The sequence below is a fragment of the Cydia amplana genome, chromosome Z (genome assembly GCF_948474715.1).
Source record: "Cydia amplana chromosome Z, ilCydAmpl1.1, whole genome shotgun sequence".
Taxonomy (NCBI): Eukaryota; Metazoa; Arthropoda; class Insecta; order Lepidoptera; family Tortricidae; genus Cydia; species Cydia amplana.
In genome coordinates, this window is record NC_086096.1 from 39,328,639 (window position 1) to 39,355,806 (window position 27,168).

The 27,168-nt window shown below is 41.0% G+C and overlaps 1 protein-coding gene across 1 annotated transcript in view; it reads left to right on the forward strand.

The window, feature by feature from the left end:
• The window catches only part of LOC134660717 (nuclear pore complex protein Nup205-like), a 45,294-nt gene continuing 18,126 nt past the window's right edge, over positions 1–27,168 (forward strand). The window contains exons 1-21 of the mRNA XM_063516499.1: positions 1–146; positions 2,161–2,321; positions 3,129–3,249; positions 3,924–4,101; positions 6,471–6,614; positions 6,997–7,053; positions 7,723–7,804; positions 9,070–9,173; positions 9,650–9,774; positions 12,379–12,518; positions 13,256–13,392; positions 13,744–13,926; positions 15,642–15,839; positions 17,379–17,496; positions 18,662–18,776; positions 19,582–19,742; positions 20,260–20,460; positions 21,915–22,121; positions 23,181–23,316; positions 24,613–24,787; positions 26,068–26,230. Coding sequence (XP_063372569.1) covers positions 131–146; positions 2,161–2,321; positions 3,129–3,249; positions 3,924–4,101; positions 6,471–6,614; positions 6,997–7,053; positions 7,723–7,804; positions 9,070–9,173; positions 9,650–9,774; positions 12,379–12,518; positions 13,256–13,392; positions 13,744–13,926; positions 15,642–15,839; positions 17,379–17,496; positions 18,662–18,776; positions 19,582–19,742; positions 20,260–20,460; positions 21,915–22,121; positions 23,181–23,316; positions 24,613–24,787; positions 26,068–26,230 — 2,922 coding nt within the window. The 5' untranslated portion in view covers positions 1–130. The remainder of the gene's footprint in view (positions 147–2,160; positions 2,322–3,128; positions 3,250–3,923; positions 4,102–6,470; positions 6,615–6,996; positions 7,054–7,722; positions 7,805–9,069; positions 9,174–9,649; positions 9,775–12,378; positions 12,519–13,255; positions 13,393–13,743; positions 13,927–15,641; positions 15,840–17,378; positions 17,497–18,661; positions 18,777–19,581; positions 19,743–20,259; positions 20,461–21,914; positions 22,122–23,180; positions 23,317–24,612; positions 24,788–26,067; positions 26,231–27,168) is intronic.

The window sequence follows — 27,168 nt, forward strand, 5'->3', positions numbered from 1 at the left end:
CATGATTCAAACAAAAGTTGTTAACCCAAGCCTTAGATTAGAAGCCTATTTTCCCATGATATTCCATTGAAATTTGTGTAAAGAGTGGCCTTAATTGTGAAAATCATAAATTGAGTTCCGATTCAACAAAATGGACATCAATGAAGGTATGTTTCGTTATGAACATAACCTGTAGCTATTTGGCGGTATTTAGTTGATGCGAGATAATACTTGATATCATTGCGAATTTTATCATTATTCCGTATATTTACACTCTACCACTTACAAATTGCATTGCTGCTATGCACTTGAGTATTTATTTTTATGCCTTTTTAGTTAAACATGGCCGTGTGGAGGTTATTTTTTTGGCACAATTTTTCACGTTGTTTTTTACTACATTTAGTTGTATTTGCGTTATTTCCGTCTACATTGTCCCGTTTATCCCTATTTTTCCGTTAGCGGAACGCGGAAACTGAACGGGACTAATTGTCCCGTTCAGTTTATTTTTGTAGAGTAATGTCAAAGCGTGGTTTGTGACTTGGTTGGGACGGCGAAATCAATGTTGTTTATTTTTCCTCTAAGTTAAGTTGGCTCCCTTAAGAGGAAATGGGACGGCCGCTTCTCCATACAAACTTAGTCCCCATTTTCCTCTCTGGATATTGACACTAGACTAGGGAAAACATTTTTACATAATTTGATGTATATTAACCATAGCTATATGCCCCTCTACGTTAAACGTTCGTTTCGTTCTACGTAAAAAATAGGAGCGAAAAACAGATTTCATACTTACAAATTTTTAATGCTCTTAACTCTTATAATAATTAAAAATTCGGAAAAAATTGAACGTATAGTTGCAGTTGATATTCAGCAAATGGTATCAAAATATTGTCAATAATGTTAATATTCAGAGAGGTAAATGAGGTCTTAGTTTGTATGAACTTCCTTCATGAGGTCAGTAACACAATCCCACAAGGTAAATAGAAAATATTAGTTTTATACAATTAGTGTTAAAAGTGCACACATATTTTGTGTTTCTGAATATATTACTGAAACCATATTCATATTTCGATGTATAATTATTCGCAGCTTATTGCAATACTATGCAACTATTGTTGACCTCATTTATAAGATATCTTCCATATTATCTTCCATACAGAGGACCAGCGTCAAGGTATTTATAAGATACCTTGACACCAAGCTGAGTGGAAACCTTTTCAGTGACGTTTTAAACCGTTTTTGTGACATGTTTTTGTAAAATGTTGTCGTATATGTGTCCTGAATCAATCTTATTCTATTCATATTGGACTGGTTGATGCTGTTTTAATTTTACAATAAGTAACTAAATTACAATATTTGAAGTTTTATTACAACATATTGCATAATGGTAATAAAACACATCTATTCTATTCTAAATTACACATTTTGTATTTAAATAGTGTAAGCAAAGCAAATGGGTAGGTAACAAAATGCTTGAATGCTGTATGAAAAAAATAGAATATTGATTTATAATAAGGTAAAAGTGACCAAAGCCAACTGCAGATTATTATGTACATACAAAAGTGTATAAATTCTCAAAACAGGTGGTTACTGACACAATCAAAGTGGAACCATATACTAAACTAACAAATTGAGTTTTTATTTATTTATTAAAGTACATCCAAATCATACATGTTATAACTTACACATAAAACATTTTAAAGTTAATAAATAATACTGAGTTGACAATCATGTATTTGCATACACTTATGTAGCTACAGTAGCTAGAGGAGGAGATAAATGGAGCAAAATTGTAACACTTTGGCACCCTAGAGGGCATAAAAGAAACAGAGGCGGGCAATCTAAAAGATGGTCCGATGAAATTAAAGACATGGCTGGAGGCACAAAAACAAAAACATGGACCAGATTAGTTCATAATAAGGAAGAGTGGAGAAGATTGGGGGAGGCCTTTGCCCGAAGGCACACAGAATCAGTTTTAGTAAATTAAGGAAAACTGTAGATATAATAAAAAAAAAATGTATTCTGAAATAAGGCTATAAATAAATAAATAAATAAAATAAATAAATAAAATGTAGCTACAGAATATAGTAAGAGTATATGAGTAACTTAGAATACCTCACCCTCTTAGCCACTTCTGCTAGTGCTAACTAAATTTAAAGCTCAATCATGCTTTATGTATTGTAGTAAGCACCACAGAAGACCTATGGACCCCGTACAAGGAGCTGGCAGCGGTGGTGGACAGTTACTTGAGCAGCGACGGTGGCAGCGCGCCCTACGCCGTGCACACCTTCGAGGCGGTGCTCCGGCGGCAGGCGCAGGCCTTCCGGGCGCTGCCGCATAACCCAGTAAGTTGTGATCACATTTAATTGTTGGTTGAAGCAGCTCGGGCTGCGTAGAATAGGGATAATGACACATGTTGAATTTAATAACAAAATCTAGTAAAATAGATAGCAAATGAGCAATTTATCACAATAATGTGGGTATTAAAATAAAATACGGAAAAGTTACAAAAATACAGGACCTGAACGTTTCAAATATACGTTTTTTTAACTTCCAATAAACGATAAAAGTAGGGGTACCATTCGATTCCTTACATTTTATCCAAAAAAATATTGTATAAGAATAAGAATAAGAATTCGTTTATTCATGGCAAACTAAACTACATACAACTATGCAACTACAACTATCTATTGCAACTATGTATACATAAACGCAATATTTCACGGAAAAAACGCAATTTTCTTGTTTTGTCCATACTGCAAGATGGAATCTCAGTGACCTTGACGTCACGTTCACTTATCCTTTTGTGAGGGGCGTTTCGCGAGTGAAGTGTGAGTGTCGGACTTTGGCTATAATTTCTGACTTTTGTTTTGCTCTAATGCAATGGGTCCCATATGGACATTTGATCCTAAAAACAAACCCAATCCATTGATACCATAATTAAAAATTAGTCATGTAGCCTATTGTCGATCGCAGCAGCTCGGTCGTGCCGCGGACCAAGCATAAGCAAGTACTCGCGGCCGCAACGCCGCGTCCGAGTCACGTCTCCACCACCCGAGCTGCTTCGCGCGATAATTTCCTCGAGAGGCGGCTCGTCCCGTGTGGACCCGCCTATTGATGCATTGTCACTTATCATTGTATTTTTTCCTCAGCCAAAGAACCCGACGAGCCGTGAGGAGATCAAGCGCGGTGTCACGGAAGGCGTGACGCTGCCCAGCCTGGGCAAGACCGTGCTCTCCAAGGAGCTGGTGGACGAGGCCATCATCATATCGGGTCTATATTCCAAGAAAATTCATTAACAGTGATCGGGGATTTCTATGCCACACCGCGGGATATCAAGTCGAATTGGTAATATGGATACGCCACTTGGCCCGCGATAGGAACAAAACTGTTCGAAAAGTAAACGCTATTTCGGTGTTGGTAATTCGTTTATAAAATAAAGGACTGTAAAAAAACAGTGTTGGTTATGATTTAAAGAAAAAATATTATTCAAAAAACTATTAAGTTTTCAATTTGTCAATTTAAAATTTTCAATTATTAATATTAATAATATATGCAATGCATGATTAATTGATTAACAGTAACATGCCAAAACACTCCTATATCGCACACGAATCCCGGAATCCCGCGGCATATCCATACTAGCATAATGATTGAGGTCATTCACCCCAAGTGGCATAGAAATCCCCGATCACTGTTCATTAACCTAACAATCAAGACTGAATAAGTTTCTCAAATTGATCATCTTGAAAATTATTTTGAATATTGATCACTATGGAATACACTGTTTTCGCCATTAGATATATTGGAACGGTCAAGATGGTCACAAATATCAGAATAAGGCATTCACTTAAAAATGTTAACATGCTTGTTCAGATATTTTGTCATTAATTTCGTTAGGCTTTTAAGCAGCAGTCTGGCAGCTTTTAAACGGTGTATTTTGTCAGACATGTTCAACGTGAACGAGTACCTGGCGCTGGAGTTGCTCCACACAGCGCAGCGCCAGGGCCCGCGGCACCCCGGGCTGGCGCGCGGGCTGCTGGCCGTGCTGCTGTACTACGACGGGCGGCGCGCGCTACTGCAGGCGCTCAAGGACACGCTCACCGCCCGGGACGGAGTCTGCTGGTAAGTTTGAAGACTCTTTAGAGTGCTACACAAAGGGACTTGCTCTATTATATACATTTATTCATTATTTGTTAATTAATAAAAAATAATAAGTGCCATAGATGTAATAAAAGAAAGGGTGGACCACAAAAGTTTAGATGGTCGAATGATTTAACAAGAATCTGAGAAGGTAAATGGATTTTTTTTAATTTATTAATTTGTGGCTTTTTAGTACATTAACGTAAGTTCACCCCTAGGAAACTATTGATACTGGATAGGAATGGAATCGATTGGCATACAAAAATAGCATATGAAAAATAAAAGTTTTCATTTTCATACAAATTGTATGGGAAAAGTTTTCCTCGATTTGTGGCTTTTCTAGCCGGAAATTTTTTTTTGCTTCCATACAAGCTTTTGATCCTCAGTAGGAATGGGATCGATTGGCATCAAAAAAAAAGTTTGTCAAAAATGACCTTTTTCTCGCACCCTGTATGTTTTTTCCAAAATCTGTAAAAGCCAATCTTCATTAATTTGAAATCGAGGGAAGGTCTTCTAAGACCGTTTTCTCGTAGCAGCACGGGATCTGGTAGCTGCCCTCACTGACCCAAAAAGAAAATCCACCCTGTATGCTATGTACTAACTTACATAATAAATGCTAATTACAATAAAAAAAAAGCGGCCAAGTGCGAGTCGGACTCGCCCATGAAGGGTTCCGTATTTAGGCGATTTATGACGTATAAAAAAAAAACTACTTACTAGATCTCGTTCAAACCAATTTTCGGTGGAAGTTTACATGGTAATGTACATCATATATTTTTTTTAGTTTTATCATTCTCTTATTTTAGAAGTTACAGGGGGGGGGGGACACACATTTTACCACTTTGGAAGTGTCTCTCGCGCAAACTATTCAGTTTAGAAAAAAATGATATTAGAAACCTCAATATCATTTTTGAAGACCTATCCATAGATACCCCACACGTATGGGTTTGATGAAAAAAAAATTTTTGAGTTTCAGTTCGAAGTATGGGGAACCCCAAAAATTTATTGTTTTTTTTCTATTTTTGTGTGAAAATCTTAATGCGGTTCACAGAATACATCTACTTACCAAGTTTCAACAGTATAGTTCTTATAGTTTCGGAGAAAAGTGGCTGTGACATACGGACGGACAGACGGACAGACGGACAGACAGACAGACATGACGAATCTATAAGGGTTCCGTTTTTTGCCATTTGGCTACGGAACCCTAAAAATACACGTGAAACCTGTCTGATGACGAAATTATATTCAAACTCATTTCTAGAATTTTTCAAATATCTGTCTAATCTTGCGTCCAATTTGCGTTTAAATAATTATTTTTAAGGTGCTTATTTTTTGGAGAGATAACGTGGGTCGAGGCTTACAAAGGAGCGAAATATGTTATGGCCGCGAAAAAGACGTACGGGTGAATGATAACAAAATTATATCATTTAGATGTCCTAATATACCTAAGTTTGACTTGGCCTGAAGGTAAAATGTCCGGCGTGGGCGTCAGTTAGCGACGAGCAGCCGACCGGTGTACTGATTTCTATTGCTGCTCTAATAAACTAAACGAAAGGGATATGTAACAGCCAAGTACTCCGATACTAGTGAAATATAATGTCAGATGAGAGTATGTATTGTAATGTGAATTGACAGTATGTATACCAAATGGCTAAATCAAATTGTACGAGTCTACAGACTGTGTTAGTATCCTTACCTTGCTGTTGCCACAAAAATAAGTTAAACCATAGAGAAAAAATACATAGAGTGCTCACTCCATACATCAGTTTTAGTCCAAAGAGACTATTAGCATCTAGCATCGAGTAGCGGAACTATCAGTACTGCTACTTGACAATAGATGTAGCCACCGACCGGAAAGTCTTATGCTGTTGAGATAAGACTTTCCGGTCGGTGCTACATCTATTGTCAAGTAGCAGTACTGATAGTTCCACTACTCGAAGCTAGATGTAGACACTGAAATTAATAGTTTGAACTGATGTATGGAGTGAGCACTCTATGTATTTTTTTCTCTATGGTTAAACAAATTATTTAGCCAAAAATATGATATGTGTAGTGTTCTAAAAAGTGCGACTAACATCGGAATGATGTCAAGTGACGTTGGAAGTATTGAATTCAGAAATAATAAGTGATTGCATAAATTATTTGCTTTTGTAACACCGTATTTCCTGAATAGAGCTTTTCGTTTTTTCCAGTAGCTTACGTTTTCATTAAAGTTCAAAAGTAGACACGATTTTTCACATGTAGTCAACCTCGTTCACATTCATGTACCTGCGCTCAATTTAATAACAATTATAGTCTCTTTTGACGTAACTTTGTAACTGTAATGATACTAATGATCCTTTCCTCCCCAGGTCAATAAATGCGCGCGAGGACATCGTGAAGTACGTGACCCGCTACGTGGACCAGCTGATCCGCGACGGGCTGCTGGGCGGCGTGCTGGACTCGCTGCGCGGGTTCACGCTGGGCGGCCAGCTTGAACTATTGCAGCAACACAGGTATGCCAACAAAAATGTACTAGAATGACAGGTGCGACCTAAAAATCGACCAGCCTTAGGCTTTCCTGTTCGCGAGTTCTAACAGTGAGTTAATACACTGTTTATTTATTTTTTTACTTTTCTCCTAAATAAATAAATCTCTAAGATCTTAATTATTTACGGTAAATCATCGGTAATTAATTATTAATTATAAATTGAGAAGAAATAAAATTAAACCACAAAACTACATAGGAGCAAACAGAAAACAGTTTATGTGATCGCTACGTATAAAAGGCGTTAAAATACAAGTGTAGGTTTATGAAACGAGCGAAGCGAATTTCATAAAATGAGCACACTAGTATTTTAAATGTCAAAGTGATTGTAATACATTATGTTGTTACAGGGCACTACCTCCGCGCGAGCATCACACCAAACTCGCGAGATCTATAGAAGGCACCAGGTATGTATTTACACACACAATTACAGGTAATTAAACTGACAGTATATTTATTTATCCGCCTCCATAAAAGTCGTTTTGTTATAGTGGTTGTCTTTTAGATTGAAGATATTATTGTGTTTTTTTTAGTTTGTGTAGTATTTACCCAAGTAGGTACTCATTCTTGTACTTATAAATGTTTGCAATGTATTTATGTTGCCTTATTTTTAGGGTTCCGTACCCAAAGGGTAAAAACGGGACCCTATTACTAAGACTCCGCTGTCCGTCCGTCCGTCCGTCCGTCCGTCTGTCACCAGGCTGTATCTCACGAACCGTGATAGCTAGACAGTTGAAATTTTCACAGATGATGTATTTCTGTTGCAGCTATAACAACAAATACTAAAAACAGAATAAAATAACGATTTAAGTGGGGCTCCCATACAACAAACGTGATTTTTGACCGAAGTTAAGCAACGTCGGGCGGGGTCAGTACTTGGATGGGTGACTGTTTTTTTGCTTGTTTATTTTTTTGCTTGTTTTGCTCTATTTTTTGTTGATGGTGCGGAACCCTCTGTGCGCGAGTCCGATTCGCACTTGGCCGGTTTTTTAATGACCTGTGAAATAGCCATGAGGCCAACTCGCAGAATAAATGTGGAATATGATGTGAGGTTTATAAATGTAATTGGCGTACAGACAGCTGCTAGCCGGAGTGGTGTTCGCCGCGGCGGCTCAGCGCGGGCTCGAGCGGGACACGCTGCTGCGGCTGATCAACGAGGTACGCGCCCTGCGGTCTCAGCATATTTCCATTTTTATCGACTATCACTATGCCCGTCACTTTCGCACTTACATACTTGTTAGAACGTGACAGGCATGGTGACAAATGATAAAAATGCGACCGTGCTACTAGGGCTGGCAACTGGAGATTTAAATAACTCCTGGATAACTGCAAGAGTACGGCAACACTGATTTCTGATACCTTTATAATAGTTATTTGTACAACAAGAGATCAAAGTTTGATATTTCTTCGAGTGCTTATTTTGAGTCCCGTGCAAGCGAAAGATTCTATAATAGATTCACGAGCGTAGCGAGTGAATCTAATTTAGAATCTTGAGCGTAGTAAGGGACTCAAAAGCGCACGAGATGTAAATAACTTTGATCTCGTGTAGTACACAACATTTTTCACCTCAGCAGTGAGAACATATTAGAGAACCCGAAAAATGTATTCCTTCTTCATCACTTACCTCTATTCACTCATGTTTTCTTAAGATATCCCAACAATTAAATTTTTACCTCAGCAGCTCGAACAAGGGTACTTTGCTACTTAAAAACAGTGAGCAAAATCGCATTTTGCTCATTTTGTCCCACTCAGTGAGCAAAATGCGATTTTGCTCACTGTTTTTAAGTAGCAAAGTACCCTTGTTCGAGCTGCTGAGGTGAAAAAAATAATACTTATGTATAAATTCAATGATGTAGTGATTAAAAATTGTAATAAATAAACAATGAATTTTATCAGTAAAATCCCGGTAAGAGAATATAGAGTCGGATTGAACATGGACGTTTATGCTATTTTAACACTTAAGATTGGTTTTCCTAGGATAGCGGAGCCGTCATATAGCGGCCGTCTCCATACTAAATAATACGGCTAAATATGGATGTCGTAGTATTTGTATGGAGACAGCCGCTATATGACGCCACCGCTATCGGAGGAAACCAAAGCTTTATCGTTTGAAAGTACCATGTGTGGTGTGTACTGTGTATGTTTATGGTACTTTATAATTATAACAGTTTTGAATGATTCACGGTTAGTTTCACTAGACTTGTATCGACCGGGATATGAACCGTGATTACCTTTTGTATTGTTTTCGAGTTCCCCATATTTCGACGCAGTTACATTCATCTTGTTCACGGGTAACAAGAGTTAATGATAAGTATAAGTTTAGTACTTTAGCTGAGTCTGAATATAGTAACTGCACGACTAGTCACATGGAAAGGGCTCATTCGGCAGTTGGGTAACATTGTAAGTATTGTAACATGTTTCAGCAAACCACGTCTCCGTCACAAGGGCCGACGGGCGCGCTGGACGAGGTCTCGCTCGCCCTACAGATGGCGCTGCTGTACGCCTTGGACCTGTCCGTCCTACACCGGTGAGATATGTTGTGACATGTTGTAGCTAACGTGGCCGTCACAAGGCCCGACGGAGGCAATGGACTGTCTTGCTATCACCGCAAATGACGCCGATGTACGCGTCGGAAATTTGCATTTTGTACAGGAATGATAAGTTATCAAGTGATTTATTAAGTTTAGCTCACTTTTTAAGAAGTTTATTAAGTTAATTCTATGTTTTTTTTTCAAAACAGAGCTTATAGCATCCACTTCAAATTATTAGAAGTATAGTTATGTATGGTATAGTACTAACATTATTTTAACAATTAATTAAATGTACTAACAAATATAAGATCAGTGTTATCTTGAAATTTCTATTTGTACAGTCAACAGTGATAAGTGACAAAGTACAAAGTGGGTAGTAAATTAAATTATTTGACTGAGAAAAAAAACGAAACATATAGAACTGTAAACGCATTGCAATAAGAGTTATACTCAATAAACGATTTGTATGCAGACGCGAGGACGGCGAGGAGTTGGCGAAGAAACTGCCCCTCATCCAGGACCCGGAGCTAATTGGCATCCTGGTCGACGAGCTGCTGCCCGGCCGCCCCGCAGCCAAGGAGACCAAGTCCAAAGCAGGTCGGTGCCAGCCCTGACCAAGTCCAGAGCAGGTCGGTGCCAGCCCTGACACCTGGCCAGGGGGGTTTCACTCCGCAGTTTAGGTACATTTGGCCGGCGCGCCCATCGGACAGGCGTATGGCAGTGGGCTGCCGCTCGGCGCGCACGATACTCGTGTCACGTGGCGCTCGCGCAAAATTGAAAATACACAATGGCTTCGAAACTTACTTCCGCGAGAATCAGACATGCTATTTTCGGATAAAAAATGTATGTTTACATAATCAACGTTTGTAATTCCTACATATTTATCTTTAAACCAATAAATCAGTGGGTATAGGTATAAAAACTTGTCAAGTGATAACCCCGTGCCGACACTCACAGCTCGGTCATAAAACTGCGGCGCGCAAAGGAGATTCACGGTTCGTGCGCGGTTATAAGTTTCAATTTTGATTGCAGGCGGCGATATAGGTGTAATTTTATACCTAAACCTGACTTTTGTGAAGGAGTGAATTTTCTGTACGGTAGTACTATTAGTTATTCTGTGACCTGGCTTATGCAGTGCCCACGTATTACCGCGAGCCACGATCAGACTTCCTAGAACCTAAATGGTCGCGTACTGTGCGGTTTAAGAGGAATTTCCTCCCGCGGACGCTCCGGCTGTGGAATGAGCTCCCTTCCGAGGTTTTCCCGAGGGTCTACGATATGGGGTTCTTCAAAAAAGGAGTGTACAGGTTTTTAAAAAAAGGTCGGCAACGCGCATGTAACACCTCTGGAGTTGCAGGCGTCCATAGGCTACGGTGACTGCTTACCATCAGGCGGCCCGTATGCTTGTTTGCCACCTATGTGGTATAAAAAAAAAACTTCAATAGGGAATATTACGAGAAACTTTGCGCAGGAAGCGCCACTCCCACAATAAGTCACAATCTAAGGGTCTACCGCAAACGAGAGAGTCGAAATTTTGTTATGTAACCTCTCTATCACTTTTGCATATTCGAGCGATAAAGAGGCAGATAGCCGAGTTTCGATTTCGCGTTTCCCGGTAGGCACTTTGTAAACAAACCTTGATGTATCAATGTGAAAACTTGTCAAAAAACAGTTTAAGATACAGTATGTATAAGTTACTCTATGGTGTACTTACGTCGCTAGTGCTGCACCCTGGCGGCAAAACATTGCAGTAACACTCCCTATTACCAATAGCCTCCCGAGCGAAAACTTATTCATATTCATATTCATATTCATTCATATTTTTTTATTGCAACCATGGTACAGTATAGATGTCAAGTATAAATGTACAATGTCTCACATGGACCTTGTAAGGGCACAGCATAGCTTTCTTATAGCAATATTTACATATTATTATTAATTTGTTTCTATTATATGTAACAAAATTATATTGTATGTATTACATTATCTCAAAATCAGGTTCAAATTCCTAATAAATGTATTAGCTTATATAATTAATGTACAATATTCATATAATAAGATTAATTTTTAGTTATTATTTAGCTAAGTATTTATAAATGTCATTGTTTTAATTATAATAAATTATTTAGAATATCCTGTAACATTATCATCGAAAAAGTCCTTTAAGTCGTAATAACATTTATTTATTAGAAAGTCTTTCAACATTTTATTAAATTTTTTGTCACTTGTTTGAGCTTTGATGTCGTTTTTAAGGTGATTATATATTTTAACTGCCATGACGTTTGGACTTGTACTATGAAGTTTTAGTTTAGAAGTTGACGGCAATGCTAGATCATGCTTAAACCTTGTTTCGAAGCGTCGGGGCTGGTCTACTAACTTTGTAAATAGGTCCGAATGTTTTCTTACGAATTTACAAATTTCGAAAATATACATCGAAGTTAGTGTTAGAATTTCGTACTTGATGAAGTATGGTCTACAGCTATCTGGAATCCTAATATTCGCGAGGATGCGTACGCATTTCTTCTGGAGTAAAAATAAATCGTTTACGTCTGTGCTATTTCCCCAAAGTATAATACCGTACTTACCGTAATACCGTACTTAGTGGTTAAGAGCCAACAGGAGTGGTCATTTCTCCATACAAACGTACTCGACTGTTTCCTCCATGGGTTTTGAAGCTAGAGCAATGATTTTTTCAACACAGATTAATATTGTCAATATGTGTCGGACCGTTTTGCTTTTTTTGATATTTTTGTTTTTTAAGGCGCTGGAGCCCTTCAAAAATGGCCAAAATGGCCTAATTGACTATGCCGCAATGAGAGGCGTGGTATTCAAAACTGATATCAATTAGCCAAAAAAGCAAAACGGTTCGACACAGATAATTTCATAATCATTTAGATTTCCAAATTTGGTTACGATTGGTTAAGTTTTGGAGGAGGAAACAGTCGAGTACGAAACCTCGATTTTTGATATTTTTACGCAGGATGTTTCGCCTTGTCCTTATCGCACTAGTTTTAGGAGCCGCTTCCGTTAGCGAGACGGATATATTTACCTAAACTATTTAAATCTTAGCTCCTGTTGGCTCTTAACGGCGACGTGTAATGTGTAATGAATTCTAGTGGACGTGAGCTGCCAGGGCTGCCACTCCGTTGGTGGGTTGAGGTTATTGTGTGTGGTGATCCCGATTGTGTTGTTTGTTATCAGGGCAAGGAGCCCTGGCGCTGTGCCAGCTGTCGCTGGGCCTGGCGCTGGCCGCGCTGCGCCGCGCGCCGCAGTCGCTCTCGCTGTCGCGCGACCAGTCGCACCGGGACGAGGAGCTAGTCGACGCCGCGACCGACAACAAGGTATAGTTTGTAGCTTTCTAATAGACCCCGAAGGCTAATCCTATTGTCTATTGTTCAGTAAAACCGCACGTGCTACTTACCTGCAAAAAAGGGTCCTAATTATTCTATTTGGCACCTGAGCGCGGGCTAGTCCGACGCTCATAAAACCAGTGTAGGTGCGCTCTCCGATAACGCGCCTTTGTTACGCATCTCGATGACACATTTTAGACTGGTTCTGTAGCGTTCGACTCGCCGGCACTCAGTAACCGAAGTACCGATTTTTTATGCAGGTGGTTGTGGCACGTGGCACGAGCGGTTTTTCTTAACAATAGACAATAGGATTAGCCTTCGGGGTCTATTAGAAAGCTACAAACTATAACTGTCTCACCTGACCCCCCTCTGCCAGTTGACCTTGGAAGACTGCCACTAGTCTCGAACTAATAAGTTCATGTTTCTGTGGGATTTGGCATATCTATACATAAACCTTATAATAAACAAAGTCCGCGCAAACGGACGGTTTGTATGTATGTTCGGGATAAACTCGAAAACTACTGAACGGATTTTATAAGTGGAGAAAAGAAGACTAAATACTAATTTGTCACCGATAGAATGATTAACAAACCAATTTTATTTATGACTGATAGTTCAAGTTTCATTTTTATTATATTAGTATGATATTAGACGTGCCCTTACCCCGAAAAAATCGGCAGACTGTTTTGTATTCGTCTACGTTGTACTAACAAAGTGTTATTTCCCAGGTGTTCGAGTACTTAGACGAGGCCATACTGTCCACAGACCTCGTGCTGAAGGAGGAGTACTACCAGCGCAGGGTACACGTGCTACTCACGGACTTCATTGTGCTGATGCACTCCAAGCTGGTCGAGATGAGGGTCAAGTATGGGTGTTCTAAATCTCACTTTATGAATAGCTACTGTAGTGAAAAAGTTTTCAATTTTTTGACCGGTTTTTCGTCCCAAATAGAATCTTCTCTAAATGCAAGATTTAGTAAAAATGCGTAATAAACTTAAATGTTTTCTTAGTACTTTCGTAGAATTAGATAACTTGGCATTTCACCATTTCCATTTGTCCCTGGCGGAGCCTGTTTATAAAAACGAAGAGATTCTCTTCTGTCTCCAGTAGGAACTATTTGATTCCTAACTTTCTCCGCTGCGAGTGATACTATTTCCATCTGTCCCTGCCTCGATCACGTTGGGCCAGATGGAAACACACTCTGTGATGTTTTTAGGGCTGACGAAGCAGCTCGCGCCATCCAAGTGTACGTGGCCGAGGGCCTGACGCCTCCGCCCGGCGCCGGCCAGAGCCGCACGCGGCTGGACGCGCTCCTGCGCTGCGTGGAGCGGCTGTACGCGCGGGACCCGCTCGGCCTGCGCCACGAGTACTGGCAGGCCGAGCAGCACCCGCCCAGCAGGCAAGTGGACCACTACCCCCGGACGAGCAGGCAACGACACGGCTCTGAACTTGTGGAGCCACCGCGAGTTTTTTCTCTACGAGTAACATTTAAAACGGGAGTTACTATCCTTCTCGCTTTCTATCGACGTCATATTTATTTTATTTTATTGAAAATCAGATCGAGAATCGAGAGGTATCAAGTAAGTAAAGAGAACCAAAATGCTTCAAGGTCAATGTCAGTGATGACACTGACAAAAGATTATTAAAGCTAGTGATTTAACCCTCATGTATAATTATGGTTTCGAAAATGTCATCGATTTGTGTTCCGTGCTACGCATAATTTTTATTTGAGTCGATTATGCCTTGACAAAATATCACATACACATTAACCAGTTTTAACTGAAACCTCTCTTGATAGCTATCAATATATTTAGGCAGTTCTCTTAAAACAACACATATAACGTCATAGTCTGACAAGAAATTGCACAAAATAAATGAGGGCGCCACTTCCCACTTAACGGTCACATTTTTGATGTAAAAGGCATAAATATGGCAATAATTTAGAATGTTTTTTTTTAGTTCCATTTTACTTAATTTCTACTATTTTAGGTCGCACTGTAAAGTACCTCACATCGGCCGCTTTTAAGGGTGTACGTTTGATCCATAAACGCGGCATTCTGTATATTTATTGTATTTATATTTGTCGATATCGTCAGGCGTGGCTCACTCCGCGATTTCGTCGCGTCGCTACAATGCGGTTGACACTAATTTTGGTGGCTAGCCATAGTAGTCGCCGCGCACCGCCACGGAACGGACGCTTGCTCGCGCTTGCGCCACCTAGCGGTCATATCTGTCGTAACAGACGCGTTTTGTTGAAGAGATCTTCTGTACCAGAGATGGGCATCATTCGAATAAACTTTTATCGGAATAATCATTCGAATAAACAATAATTCAAGATTTTTTTATTCGCGGATGATTTATTCGCGAATGATTTATTCGCGGATGATTTATTCGCGAATAATTTATCCGCGGATAAATCATCCGAGCACTTTTCAAATGATGAATGATTTATTCGTTATTTCATTCGAATAAATCCACGAAAAATATTTAAGTTTATTGGCTTATTCCATTCAAATAAACAACACGAATAATCACGTTTAATATGACTTGTTTTTACTATAAATTGTTTCTGACAAGTTGAAGATTGTTAAGGGTTAAAGGATAAGCCCAGGTAGTATAATAAACAAAGGATTAGTGTGAACAATAAATTACTCACACACAAAATTATATTAGTAACTTTCTAGCCAGACCCAGAAAGAGATAGCTATATACTAAAAGAGTGAGAATACCAAATTTTCTTAGCAGTTGTTTGCTTCAGAGCGAATCTCACAACGCGTAATTTATATTTACAGTACCTATTTAGGTAGTTATAGGACTTGCAGGTAGATTGTATCGCACATCACAGTTGCCAAATCTTTCGAAACCGTGAAAAGTTTATAAGGTATTCCAATAAACAAATTATTCGTGGCAATTCATTCGACGAATAAATTATTCGCGGATGAATTATTTGACGAATAATTTATTCAAATAAGAATAATCATCCGAAATTTTTATTCGTCATTCGCGATAAATTTTGTTATTTTCATTCGTTATTCGTCATTCGAATAAATTTTGCCCATCTCTGTTCTGTACCCAGTATGTAGTATTATTTATTCTGTGACACCTTGTGTGCAGGTCCGCAGCGGGCGGGCGCGCCACCATCCTGTACAAGTTCGTCCGGCTGTCGGGCGAGCTGGTGTGCCCGGCGCTGCTGCCCGGGTACCTGCGCGCGCTGGCCTCGCTGGCCGTGCCCGAGCACACGTGGGCGCTGCTGTCGCGCCGCGACGCGCTCTCCGCACACCATCTGCTCTCCGCGCTCAGGCGGTACCACTGGTGAGACAACTATGTTACTTTCCAAGTCACATTTCAGATCCGATGGTGAGTTAGTTTCCTAAGGTAGCTATAGTTCGTTTTTTTAGCATTAGAAAGAAGGTAAACAATTGTTTTTTCATTAAAAAATAATGAAAAACGCTTTAAAAATAGTATTTTATACAATCGTGATATAATGTACCTTACTTAGGCAACTCAGCAAGCTTCGTTGCCTAAACACGGTACTCGACTGAAAAGCTTGATTATATCACTATTGTATACAATACTTTTTCTACGAGTCAACAAAAAAAATACTTAAAACTAGTAGAAGAATCATATATGTAGGTAAAAAAACCAAAAGTATACAGCTAAGATGCGCGAGCAGCCGCGATACCTTCATACTCGTACGCGACCCGGCCCCGCGCCCCGCGCCCCCGGCCGGTTGGTCAACGACACCTTCTCGTAACTCATGAGGCCCTGGTACTTACTCCGCGCTTTCGATTGATTGGTCAATTTCATTATAGTTGACTAAACTGTATCGAAATGAATATTATAGTTGAGTAGGGGTCCCATAGTGGAAAAAGTATGCGATTTCACTTTGGTATACGAAGTCTTAATTCAAGCATTGCAGTCGACGAGTAGAAAAATTAGTTTGTATACTTTGTATTACTTATGAAAACAAGATAATGTAAAAGATCGCGTATGATTGATAATTCTAACATATTCGCTGTGACTTATTTTTCAATGGCGATTTTTAATCAAGTCCCAGTCAAGATCGCTTACCTTCTATCTAATGCTAAAAAAAACCAAAGTATAACACCGTAATCAAGAGGGGCCGCTGTGCTGCCCCCTACAGTTGACTTGCGCTCCGTAATGTATAGCCTGACCAGTAATATATGATAACAGTAATATAGTACAGGGTGGCCAACTTAGAGGTATACAACTTTTTTTTGCCGCCATTTTATTTTGGCGGTAAATATGACAGTTATTGCATGAAAATTAGTTTGTGTAGATACGGCAAATTTATTATGGAGCGTTTTACGACGGAACAACGTGTTTTAATCATTAAAAACAATAGAAACATTAAAAATAACGTTTCCCGGTCGATTATATTCGAGAAACGGTGACATTGACTGGCCCCCAAGATCGCCTGATTTAACAGCTCCTGACTTTTCTGTGGGGCTATCTAAAGGGACGTGTCTATGCTAATAGGCCAACGAACCTTCAGCAATTAAAACAAAATATTCGAAACACTGTCGCTGAGATAACGCCAGAAATGTGTGAAAAAGTGATGAAAAACGCGATGAAAAGGGTTCGCATCTGCCATGCTGCTAGAGGTGGACATTTGTCTGACATTATTTTCCATGTGTAATTGCTGACCCTACATATTATATTTAACAAGGAATACTTAATATTTTTTATGTTTTATAGAATAAAATTTCAAAAATAAAGTGTATACCTCTTATTTGGCCACCCTGTATGAAAAAATGAGTTCCAGTGAAATTCCGCAACATGGCGCACCCTCAATAGATCCTGGTTCACCTATAACGTTGTGTGTCGCAGCCACCTCCGCACGGACCTGGCGCCGTTCTCGGAGACCATGCACGCGGCGGCGCTCGGCGGCTCGGCCGTCGTCACGCCCGCCGCGAGGCCCGGCCACATGCTCGTCAGGCAGGAAGAGGTAACCACGTCAGGGATGTTGCGAACATCCGCATCCGCATCCGCAACCGCGGAACTTCCGCATTATTTTCAACATCCGCATCCGCATAAAATCGATGCGGAGCTTATGCGGATGCGGATGTCGAACAAGTCGGTACAGGGACGTCTTAGCGGCGGCGTAAGTGCTAGGTAATTTCGTCATTACCTATAACGAAATCGTTTAGATCCAGGAAAGTCGGTGAAGTTACTGTTTATTAAATATAACGCACCTATATTCTTGCTCAAATACTAAACGTTTCGTTTTTTTAATAAAAAAAATACTAAAAATGTAATATTTGACGTTTTCTAAGTACCTAATCTTGACATCCGCATCCGCATCCGCGGATGTGTGCCTTTAAATACCTGCATCCGCATCCGCATCCGCGGATGTCAAAAAATCTGCATCCGCAACATCCCTGAACCACGTTACGACTAGTGTTGGCTTTAGGTTTCCCCTGCCTTACCTCACAAGTACAACTTGAAAATTTATAATAGGAAATAACGGCTCTTCTCCAACCTTTAGCAAGGATTCATTGATAGTATTATATGTCTAAATAAAAAATACAAATACAAATTATTTATTTGCCAGAATGCAGTGGGTATGGTGCCATAGAATCAGAAGTACAGTAATGGCTTAGGAAAAATTCTTGCTTCGAATTTGACATCTAATGTAGATGTCGATTGCTATATACGGTTTCGAACTTTAGGTGGTAACTCCGGCTGTCAAAAGTTTGACGATTCATGCAGTTACCACAAAACACTGCGTTGTTCTTTATCTGTCAAACTCGAGGGCACGACATTTGTTAGATTTTATCTTATGGTTTTTACATCAATGGATCGCTTTTAACCATGCTTTAATCCGTTACTTCTTATATTTTGAAGATTGCTAGTAATACGATCAAGTTTATTAATCAATTTAGGGCCAGTTGCACCAACCACAATTAGCCAACTGATCAACGTTATCCAGCAGCGAACGTTGCATCCTTTATCGATGACAGACGGTAATGATACAACCCATTCATATTGATATTGGGTCAGCCGCATTCGAGGGAAGCACTTCAAAACTGGTTTAACTTGACAGACATTCAGACGTACTCATTTGAGTAACCACTGTTGAATTGAATTGCAACCCGCCCTTATTGTGTCAGGTGGAAGCAATGATAGCGGCACTGAAGTTGATAGCGGCCGTGGCTCGAGAGGACGCCGCCGCGAGCGCCGCCGTATGCGAGACGCTGCAGTGGGACGCCACCAACACCATGTTCGGTGAGTAACCACATACCTCACACAACACAACAACAATAATAAATAATAATAAAATAATAAATAAGAAATATTATAGGACATTATTACACAAATTGACTAAGCCCCACGGTAAGCTCAAGAAAGCTTGTGTTGTGGGTACTCAGACAACGATATATATAATATACAAATACTTAAATACATAGAAAACAACCATGACTCAGGAACAAATATCTGTGCTCATCACACAAATAAATGCCCTTACTGGGATTCGAACCCAGGACCGCGGCTTCACAGGCAGGGTCACTACCCACTAGGCCAGACCGGTCGTCAAAATACAATAACTATAATATACGCGATACACGACCGTCGTGAACGCTGCTCGCACTGTTAGTGCTTGAGAAAGGAGACCTAGGCTCTCCGAAACATGTCGCGCGAGTGACTTAAAACAAGTGAGTCTAAACCGTAAAATTATTCAACAATATACCTCTCCTGACGGCCAATTTAGCGGCCAAACGCTGAGCGTGTGGGTTTCAAAACAAATTTCGTTAGTCACTTGGAAATTATGGACGAAATATCACTTGATACTGTATGGGCTCATTTAGACGGCGCGCGACTCGCATGCGATTTTAGTTACTGTATGGGCTGCACAATATAGCTGAAATTAAACACTTTATTGATATTAAGATACTAACTATAAAAGCGCGACATTATGAATGATAGTGCAAATGAGGACACGCGTGATAGGTTCTAAGGCTGAACGTGTACTGACTCGTATTGTTGCTGTGTGGTGAACGCATAAATGTAAAGTATTATATTTTTGTCCCAGGTCTGATGTGCTGCCAGATCCCCATTCAGCTGAAAGCGGCCCTCTGCGACACGCTGAGCGCACTCGGCGGAGCGCCCGGGCCCGCGGCCCGCGTGTGGGCGGCCCTGGAGGCCGCGCAGCTGGTCGGCGACGGTCGAGGGCTGCAGGCCGACCTCAACGAGGTCAAATTTACATAACATCTATAATAATCTGTAGTCTAATAAATTAATTCATAGCTAGTTGAATATTTATGACACGTTTTGATACTTTAAGCCATATTTTATAGAATTTAGGATAGCAACTAGCAAGCTTGGCTCCACTGGTCTCAAACACTTCGGTCTACGCTACGCGCAACCATAGAGAAAAAAATACATAGAGTGCTCATTCCATACATCAGTTTTAGTACCAAAAAGACTATTAGCATCTAGCATCGAGTAGCGGAACTATCAGTACTGCTACTTGACAATAGATGTCGCCACCGACCGGAAAGTCTTATGCTGTTGAGATAAGACTTTCCGGTCGGTGCTACATCTATTGTCAAGTAGCAGTACTGATAGTTCCGCTACTCGATGCTAGATGTAGACACTGAAATAGTCTGAACTGATGTACGGAGTGAGCATTCTATAGTTTTTTTTTTCTCTATGGCGCAACCCAGACAATCGTATTGTCAGGAATTTAAACTGCTAATTTCCGTTTTAGATCGAGACCCGAATGGAAGAATATCCGCTAACCATCGCGTTCCTCAAGCTCCTGATATCGCTGTGCTCGGCGGCTCCGCTGCCTCGCTCGCTGGGGGCCGGGGCGCGGGTCCCCGGGCTGGACCCTTACGTGCAGCACGTCACCCGCGTGGCGCTGGCCGCGCCGCACCGCCCCTACAAGAAACCTTCACAACGACACCAGGTCGGCATCTCCCGATTTATACATTCGCAGCTTCGACATAGAGTGCTCACTCCATACATCAGTTTTAGTACCAAAAAGACTATTAGCATCTAGCATCGAGTAGCGGAACTACCAGTACTGCTACTTGACAATAGATGTAGCACCGACCGGAAAGTCTTATGCTGTTGAGATAAGACTTTCCGGTAGGAGCTACATCTATTGTCAAGTAGCAGTACTGATAGTTCGGCTACTCGATGCTAGATGTAGGCACTGAAATTAATAGTCTGAACTGATGTATGGAGTGAGCACTCTTGTCTTACTATATTTCTCTATGGCTTCGATCAACACGGGCTTCCGACAGGTCGGAAGGGATAGGCCCAAGCGATATCTTCACATTCAAATCATTCTACCATTTTTCGCGGGGGGGAACGTGCACACAGTCGCACTTCTCACACGCTTGCATACAAAATCCAATCTGTAATGACGACACAAATACGTAGAAAATGACACCCTACACAGACAAATCTTGCACACCTCGACCTGTTTTTGTGTACGGACGAGTCACAAGTGTCACAACACGCACACTAACACATTTTCGTCAAGAGATGAGAAGTCGGATTTGTCGCTCGACCGATCCGCAATTTGTACTGGGCGAGAAAAATCGATAAATCCAGCAATCACATGAGACTAAAATATAATAATTGTGTTTAAAAATAATTAAACGTATGACATGTAAAAAAAATATTACGTGTGAAATGTAACACCTTCTTTTTGTAAATTTGACGTCCCCGACCTCTTTTTACAACAAAAAAACCGAGCAATTGGGCATTTTTTCTGCTGCCGTGTTCACTCGCGCGTCTGGACTCGGTCCAGTTAAAAATCCGAGCGCAACTAGTTTTATTACCCGCGCTAGATCAGTTGATCTCGTACCTAGGCAGAGGGGAAATAGTGCGAATGCCGCATCCCTTCCGTGTTGATCGAAGATTCGCAGTCAATGTGACAATCGCCGATGTGACGACTCCGAGTTTAGACGTCTTCTCGGTGACCAATAGACATGGGCGAAATGTGTCAGTAGAGGGAAAAGATTGATATATATCTTTTTATCATTGGGATATGTATCACTCTTTTATATCTTTATATCCGTGTGTAACAGTCCTCCCGCTCGCAACATCGGCACTTGCTGACTTTGAGTCATGAGAGAGAGAGAGTAGTTAATTATAATGACGCGTCCGAATCCGTCCGAACGACCGCTGTCGCTCGTTCGTGTTACTTCGGTCGATGCGCGACCGAGACTTCGTTTATCGCTTTCATAAATCGTCGCCGAGGGAGTGAGACGTACGGATATACTGATACATTCGGATTCGTAAAGACAAGAAGAGTGATTCATGAAACGAGAAAGATATATATCTTTTTTATCTATCACTCCGGAGTTACCCATGTCTAGTGACCAAATCTGACCGCATGTGTACCTCCAGATCCTGTCCCTCTGCTACGAGCTGTTTACCATCTGGCTGGAGCGGTACTCGCCGTCGCCGTCGGACCTGCCCCCGCCGGAGCGCGAGCCGAGCGGCGCGCCGCCGCCCGGCTGCCGCGTGCTGGCGCAGCTGCACGAGCCGACCGACCTGCTGCGGCTCACGCTCGCCACGCTCGACGAGGTGCCCGCCCTGCTGGACCGACAGGAGGTACATAGATAGATAAAATCTTTTTCACCTCAGCAGCTCGAACAAGGGTACTTTGCTACTTAAAAACAGTGAGCAAAACCGCATTTTGCTCACTGAGTAAGACAAAATGAGCAAAATGCGATTTTTGTATGTATGTATGAAATACGTATATATTTATATATATGTATTTATATGTATTTGTATATTTGTATTTGTAGATACTATAAATATTTGAAAAAATAGAATTTACTTACATAATATGTGTCGCGTAACGGTGTGAGCTCCGGGACCGGCAAACCGTTGAGCTGAGGTCTACAGTTTACGTTACACGATAGGGAGTATTACTGCAATGTTTTGCCGACAGGGTACGGCGCTATCGCCTCTAGTAAACCATAGAGTAACTTATACATACTGTACCTTAAACTGTTTTTTGATAATTATTCACAGACAATCAAATATGACATTGATACATCAAGGCGGTTTGTTTACAAAGGGCTTACCGGGAACGCGAAATCGAAACTCGGCTAACTGCCTCTTTATCGCTCGAATATGCAAGACTGATAGAGAGGTTAGATAACAAAACTTCGACTCTCTCGTTTGCGATAGACCCTCAGATTGTGACTTATTGTGGGAGTGGCGCCCCCTACGCAGAGTTTCGCGTAATATTCCCTATTCAGTTGCCGCAAAAGATAAGGCGCCGACAAGCTATTGAACAGCCTGGATTAGAGTTTTGTATTGTATGGAAAACGAGGAAACTATTTGTCATATTAAACATTGAACTTTCTCGAGAACGGCACAACTCTAGCCTATACTTCATTTTTTTAGCATTAGAAATTTGGTAAACAATCTTGACGTGTCTTTTAATTGAAAAACACATTTTAAAAATAAGTTACGGTAAATATGTAACAATTATGAATCTTATACGATCTTTTATAGTCTTCTGCTTTCATAAATAATAGTTATTGATTTTTTAAAAGTGTTTTTCAATTAAAAGACATGTCAAAATCGCTTACCTTCTTTCACACATTTTTTTCTTAGACAACATATTTTCTATAATCAATAATCGATTGTATGCTCTAGCAATACCTAGAGGAATGCATCACTCACGTGTTGACGATACTGGAGCGAGCGTTGGCCCTCGAGCGAGCTCTGGTGCGCAGCGCAAGCGAGGCCGGCCGCTCGGTGCTAATATTGGGGCTGTCCAAACTGATTCTGGGTAAGTTATATGTTTCTGTATGTGTTTTTTAGGGTTCCTTAGCCAAATGGCAAAAAAACGGAACCCTTATAGATTCGTCATGTCTGTCTGTCTGTCCGTCTGTCTGTCCGTCCGTATGTCACAGCCACTTTTCTCCGAAACTATAAGAACTATACTGTTGAAACTTGGTAAGTAGATGTATTCTGTGAACCGCATTAAGATTTTCAGACAAAAATAGAAAAACAACAATAAATTTTTGGGGTTCCCCATACTTCGAACTGAAACTCAAAAATTTTTTTTTCATCAAACCCGTGTGGGGTATCTATGCATAGGTCTTCAAAAATGATATTGAGGTTTCTAATATCATTTTTTTCTAAACTGAATAGTTTGCGCGAGAGACACTTCCAAAGTGGTAAAATGTGTGTCCCCCCCCCTGTAACTTCTAAAATAAGAGAATGATAAAACTAAAAAAAATATATGATGTACATTACCATGTAAACTTCCACCGAAAATTGTTTTGAACGAGATCTAGTAAGTAGTTTTTTTTTATACGTCATAAATCGCCTAAATACGGAACCCTTCATGGGCGAGTCCGACTCGCACTTGGCCGCTTTTTTCATAATTTAAGATGGTGGTTATTTAAATTAATAAAATTAATTAGCAGTCGGGTACTGTATCGGCACCCTGGACGTGTCGTACGGTTGTTAAGTGACAATAATAATTATGAGATCGGCATTCATATTGATGAAGCGACGCAGCATTTAAATGTCCTGACTTATAAAAGATATTTTTCTCAAAAATGGACGGCAAAGTCGACGTTGCCGGTTAAAAAATTGGTCGCGAAGTGCGTAGTTTATGGTCAGTCAAAAAATTAAAAAGTTAAAAACATTGCAGTCTCGATTTCGGGACTGCAATGTTGCATACAAATTCCATTATTTAACGATCTCCAAACTTTTTAAAACTTTAAATGGCCATATCAAATGAAGTCCGTTAAACAGCCAAACAGATGATCGCGCGTACCGCGACTATTTAGGTGTCTCAAATAGGTTGACGTATTTTCAGCAGAAAAATACACTTCCATTTTTTTTAAAGGCGGCAAAGCAAATCTTTTTAATGCTTTTACTTTTTTCTGTGAAAATTAAAACGTTACTTCTGTAAAATATTTCTATTTCTTGCACCATTTTTGAGAAAAGCACTATATATGACTCGGCTGGAAGGCTACATGCCTTCGGATTCAATTAAACGGACTCCCAAGGTCGTCCGTTCAAAACGAATCCTCAGCTACTTCCGAGCCTCGACAATAATGTACTATTGCAGAGCCGGGCCCGAATGGAAACGATCGTCTGACGCACGTGTGCCGCGTGCTGGCACACGGCTCCTCGCTTCCCTCGTGCGCCGCGCGCGCCGCCGCGCTGCTGGCCCGCGCGCTGCTCGAGCCCGCCGCGGCGAGACATCTGCAGGAACACGCCGGCCACAGGGCCCGGGAGATACGGTCATTATAACACATCTCTTGACATAGACTAGGAATCCTCTAGACTGAGCATAGTAACGCTACCCCCTCTGCCACTTATACGGTAGTTTTACTCCATCTTCGAGTCAATCCCGTGCCGTGATTGGTCGGTGTCTTTGAACGGATCAATCACGGCACGGGATTCGCTCACCTCGTCCCCCCGCACCCCCGTATTTTTGGCAGCATCGGTTTCATGAAATAATTGCTCTAAACTCAGTCTAGAGGATTCCTAGTCTATGTCTCTTGACTATCAGTAGCCCTTATTTTTTTTTTTCATTTCTCACGCTCTGAAATTAAGAGGGTCATTGTTGTTCTAAGAGGTGTTTAACTTTCCAAGTACGATTTATTCATTTTTTTTAAGATAAAACAATTGATATTTGGTTTTTTAAATGGATTTATTATACAATTTCCATTCAGATTTTTAACTCCTTATTCCATAAATAACGATTCTTTTACCTAAATTGTTAATTGAAAGTGACCTCGAGAAGTATTAAAAATTATACTCAGTATGTTTTTTAAAATCACATGCATTTTTCTTTCCTCATATTCGCAATGAAAAGTAGAGCGTTTAACTTGGGTGAAAGGCACTCATTTCTGCCGAGGTAGTTTGGTGCTCGAACGCAGGGAGAGCGCCAATAGTCCGAGGCGAAAATGTTGCCTTTCACCCCTCGTTTAACAATCTACTATCACAATACGTGCGCGGCTCGACATGAATGCCTCAAACTGTTATACTTAACTAATTCCTTTATGTACTCGTATTCCATTCCAGTATAATAGCACAGAATAACTAATAGTACTACCGTACAGAAAATTCACCCCTTCACAAAAGTCAGGTTTAGGTATAAAATTACACCTATATCGCCGCCTGCAAGCAAAATTGAAACTTATAACCGCGCACGAACCGTGAATCTCCTTTGCGCGTCGCAGTTTTATGACCGAGCTGTGAGTGTCGGCACGGGGTTATCACTCGACAAGTTTTTATACCTATACCCACTGATTTATTGTTTTTAAGATAAATATGTAGGAATTACAAACGTTGATTATGTACACATACATGTTTTATCCGAAAATAGCATGTCTGATTCTCGCGGAGTAAGTTTCGAAGCCATTGTGTATTTTCAATTTAGCGCGGGCGCCGCGTGACACGAGTATCGTGCGCGCCGAGCGGCAGCCCACTGCCATACGCCTGTCCGATGGGCGCGCCGGCCAAATGTACCTAAACTGCGGAGTGACACCCCCCTGATAACAGTGTAATATTGCAGACACTGGTTCGTGGAATGCCTGGACGCGGACGAGCGGGCCGCGGCGCCGGGCGCGGGCGTGCGGCGCGCCAAGGAGCTGGTGGTGGGGATCCTGCAGCACGCGCTGCCCAGCGCCGCGCCCAACCTCTCGCACCTGCTGCTTGGCTACCAGAAACATGAAGACGTAAGGCTTAAGCTTTGGATTCCTCCGAAAACGGTGCCATAATATGACGGCCGCTATATAGCGTTGAATGACGTCACTAGAACGTTGTCTATGTAAACAAGATGGCGCGGTTTCCTAGACGGCGTTACGTTACGTTGATTGTCAACGTAACGTAAGATGACGGCCGTCATGACGGTGTCGATAGTTTCGTGAACGTTTTATTAGATAGAGGTGACGCCATTTTGAATAAATGACACGAGATTTGAATAAATGATTCCGTACTACGATTATTTTCCTCTTCTGATGATATTTCATCCTCCAAGTAAATTGTAGACGATCAAGCAAATCTTGTCAGTAGGAAAAGGAGCGAAATTCAAATGTTCTATGGGACGTTATCCCTTCGCGACTACATTTTTCAAATTTGCCGCTTTGACTTTGGTGGCTGACGGTGTGTTATGACGCCGTGGTACTTTCCACATGTCGTCACCGTAAAGACGGCCGTCTTTTGCGGCCGCTATATGACGGCCGTCATATTACGGCACCGTTTTCGGAGGAATCCAAAGCTTTAGCACGCACTGCGGTTTTTAAAAAGCGGTTCCGCTACCGCAAAAAATGTAACGGCATTCTTAAATCGCAAGTGCGTGCGCTTATAAAGAATGCCGTACGTTACATTTTTTGCGGTAGCGGAACCGCTTTTTAAAAACCGCAGTGCGTGCGCTTAGTGATACGAGATCCGATCTCAACCAGCCGGACTAGAACGTGATTGGCGCGACAGTATCACGCGGCGATATAAACTACCCGTCCCTCTTTTATTAATACTAGCGACACGCCCCGGCTTCGCACCGGTTAACAAATTATACATAAACCTTCCTCTTGAATCACTATCTATTAAAAAAAAATGCAACAAAATTCGTTGCGCAGTTTTAAAGATCTAAGCGTGCAAGGGACAGACGGCGGGA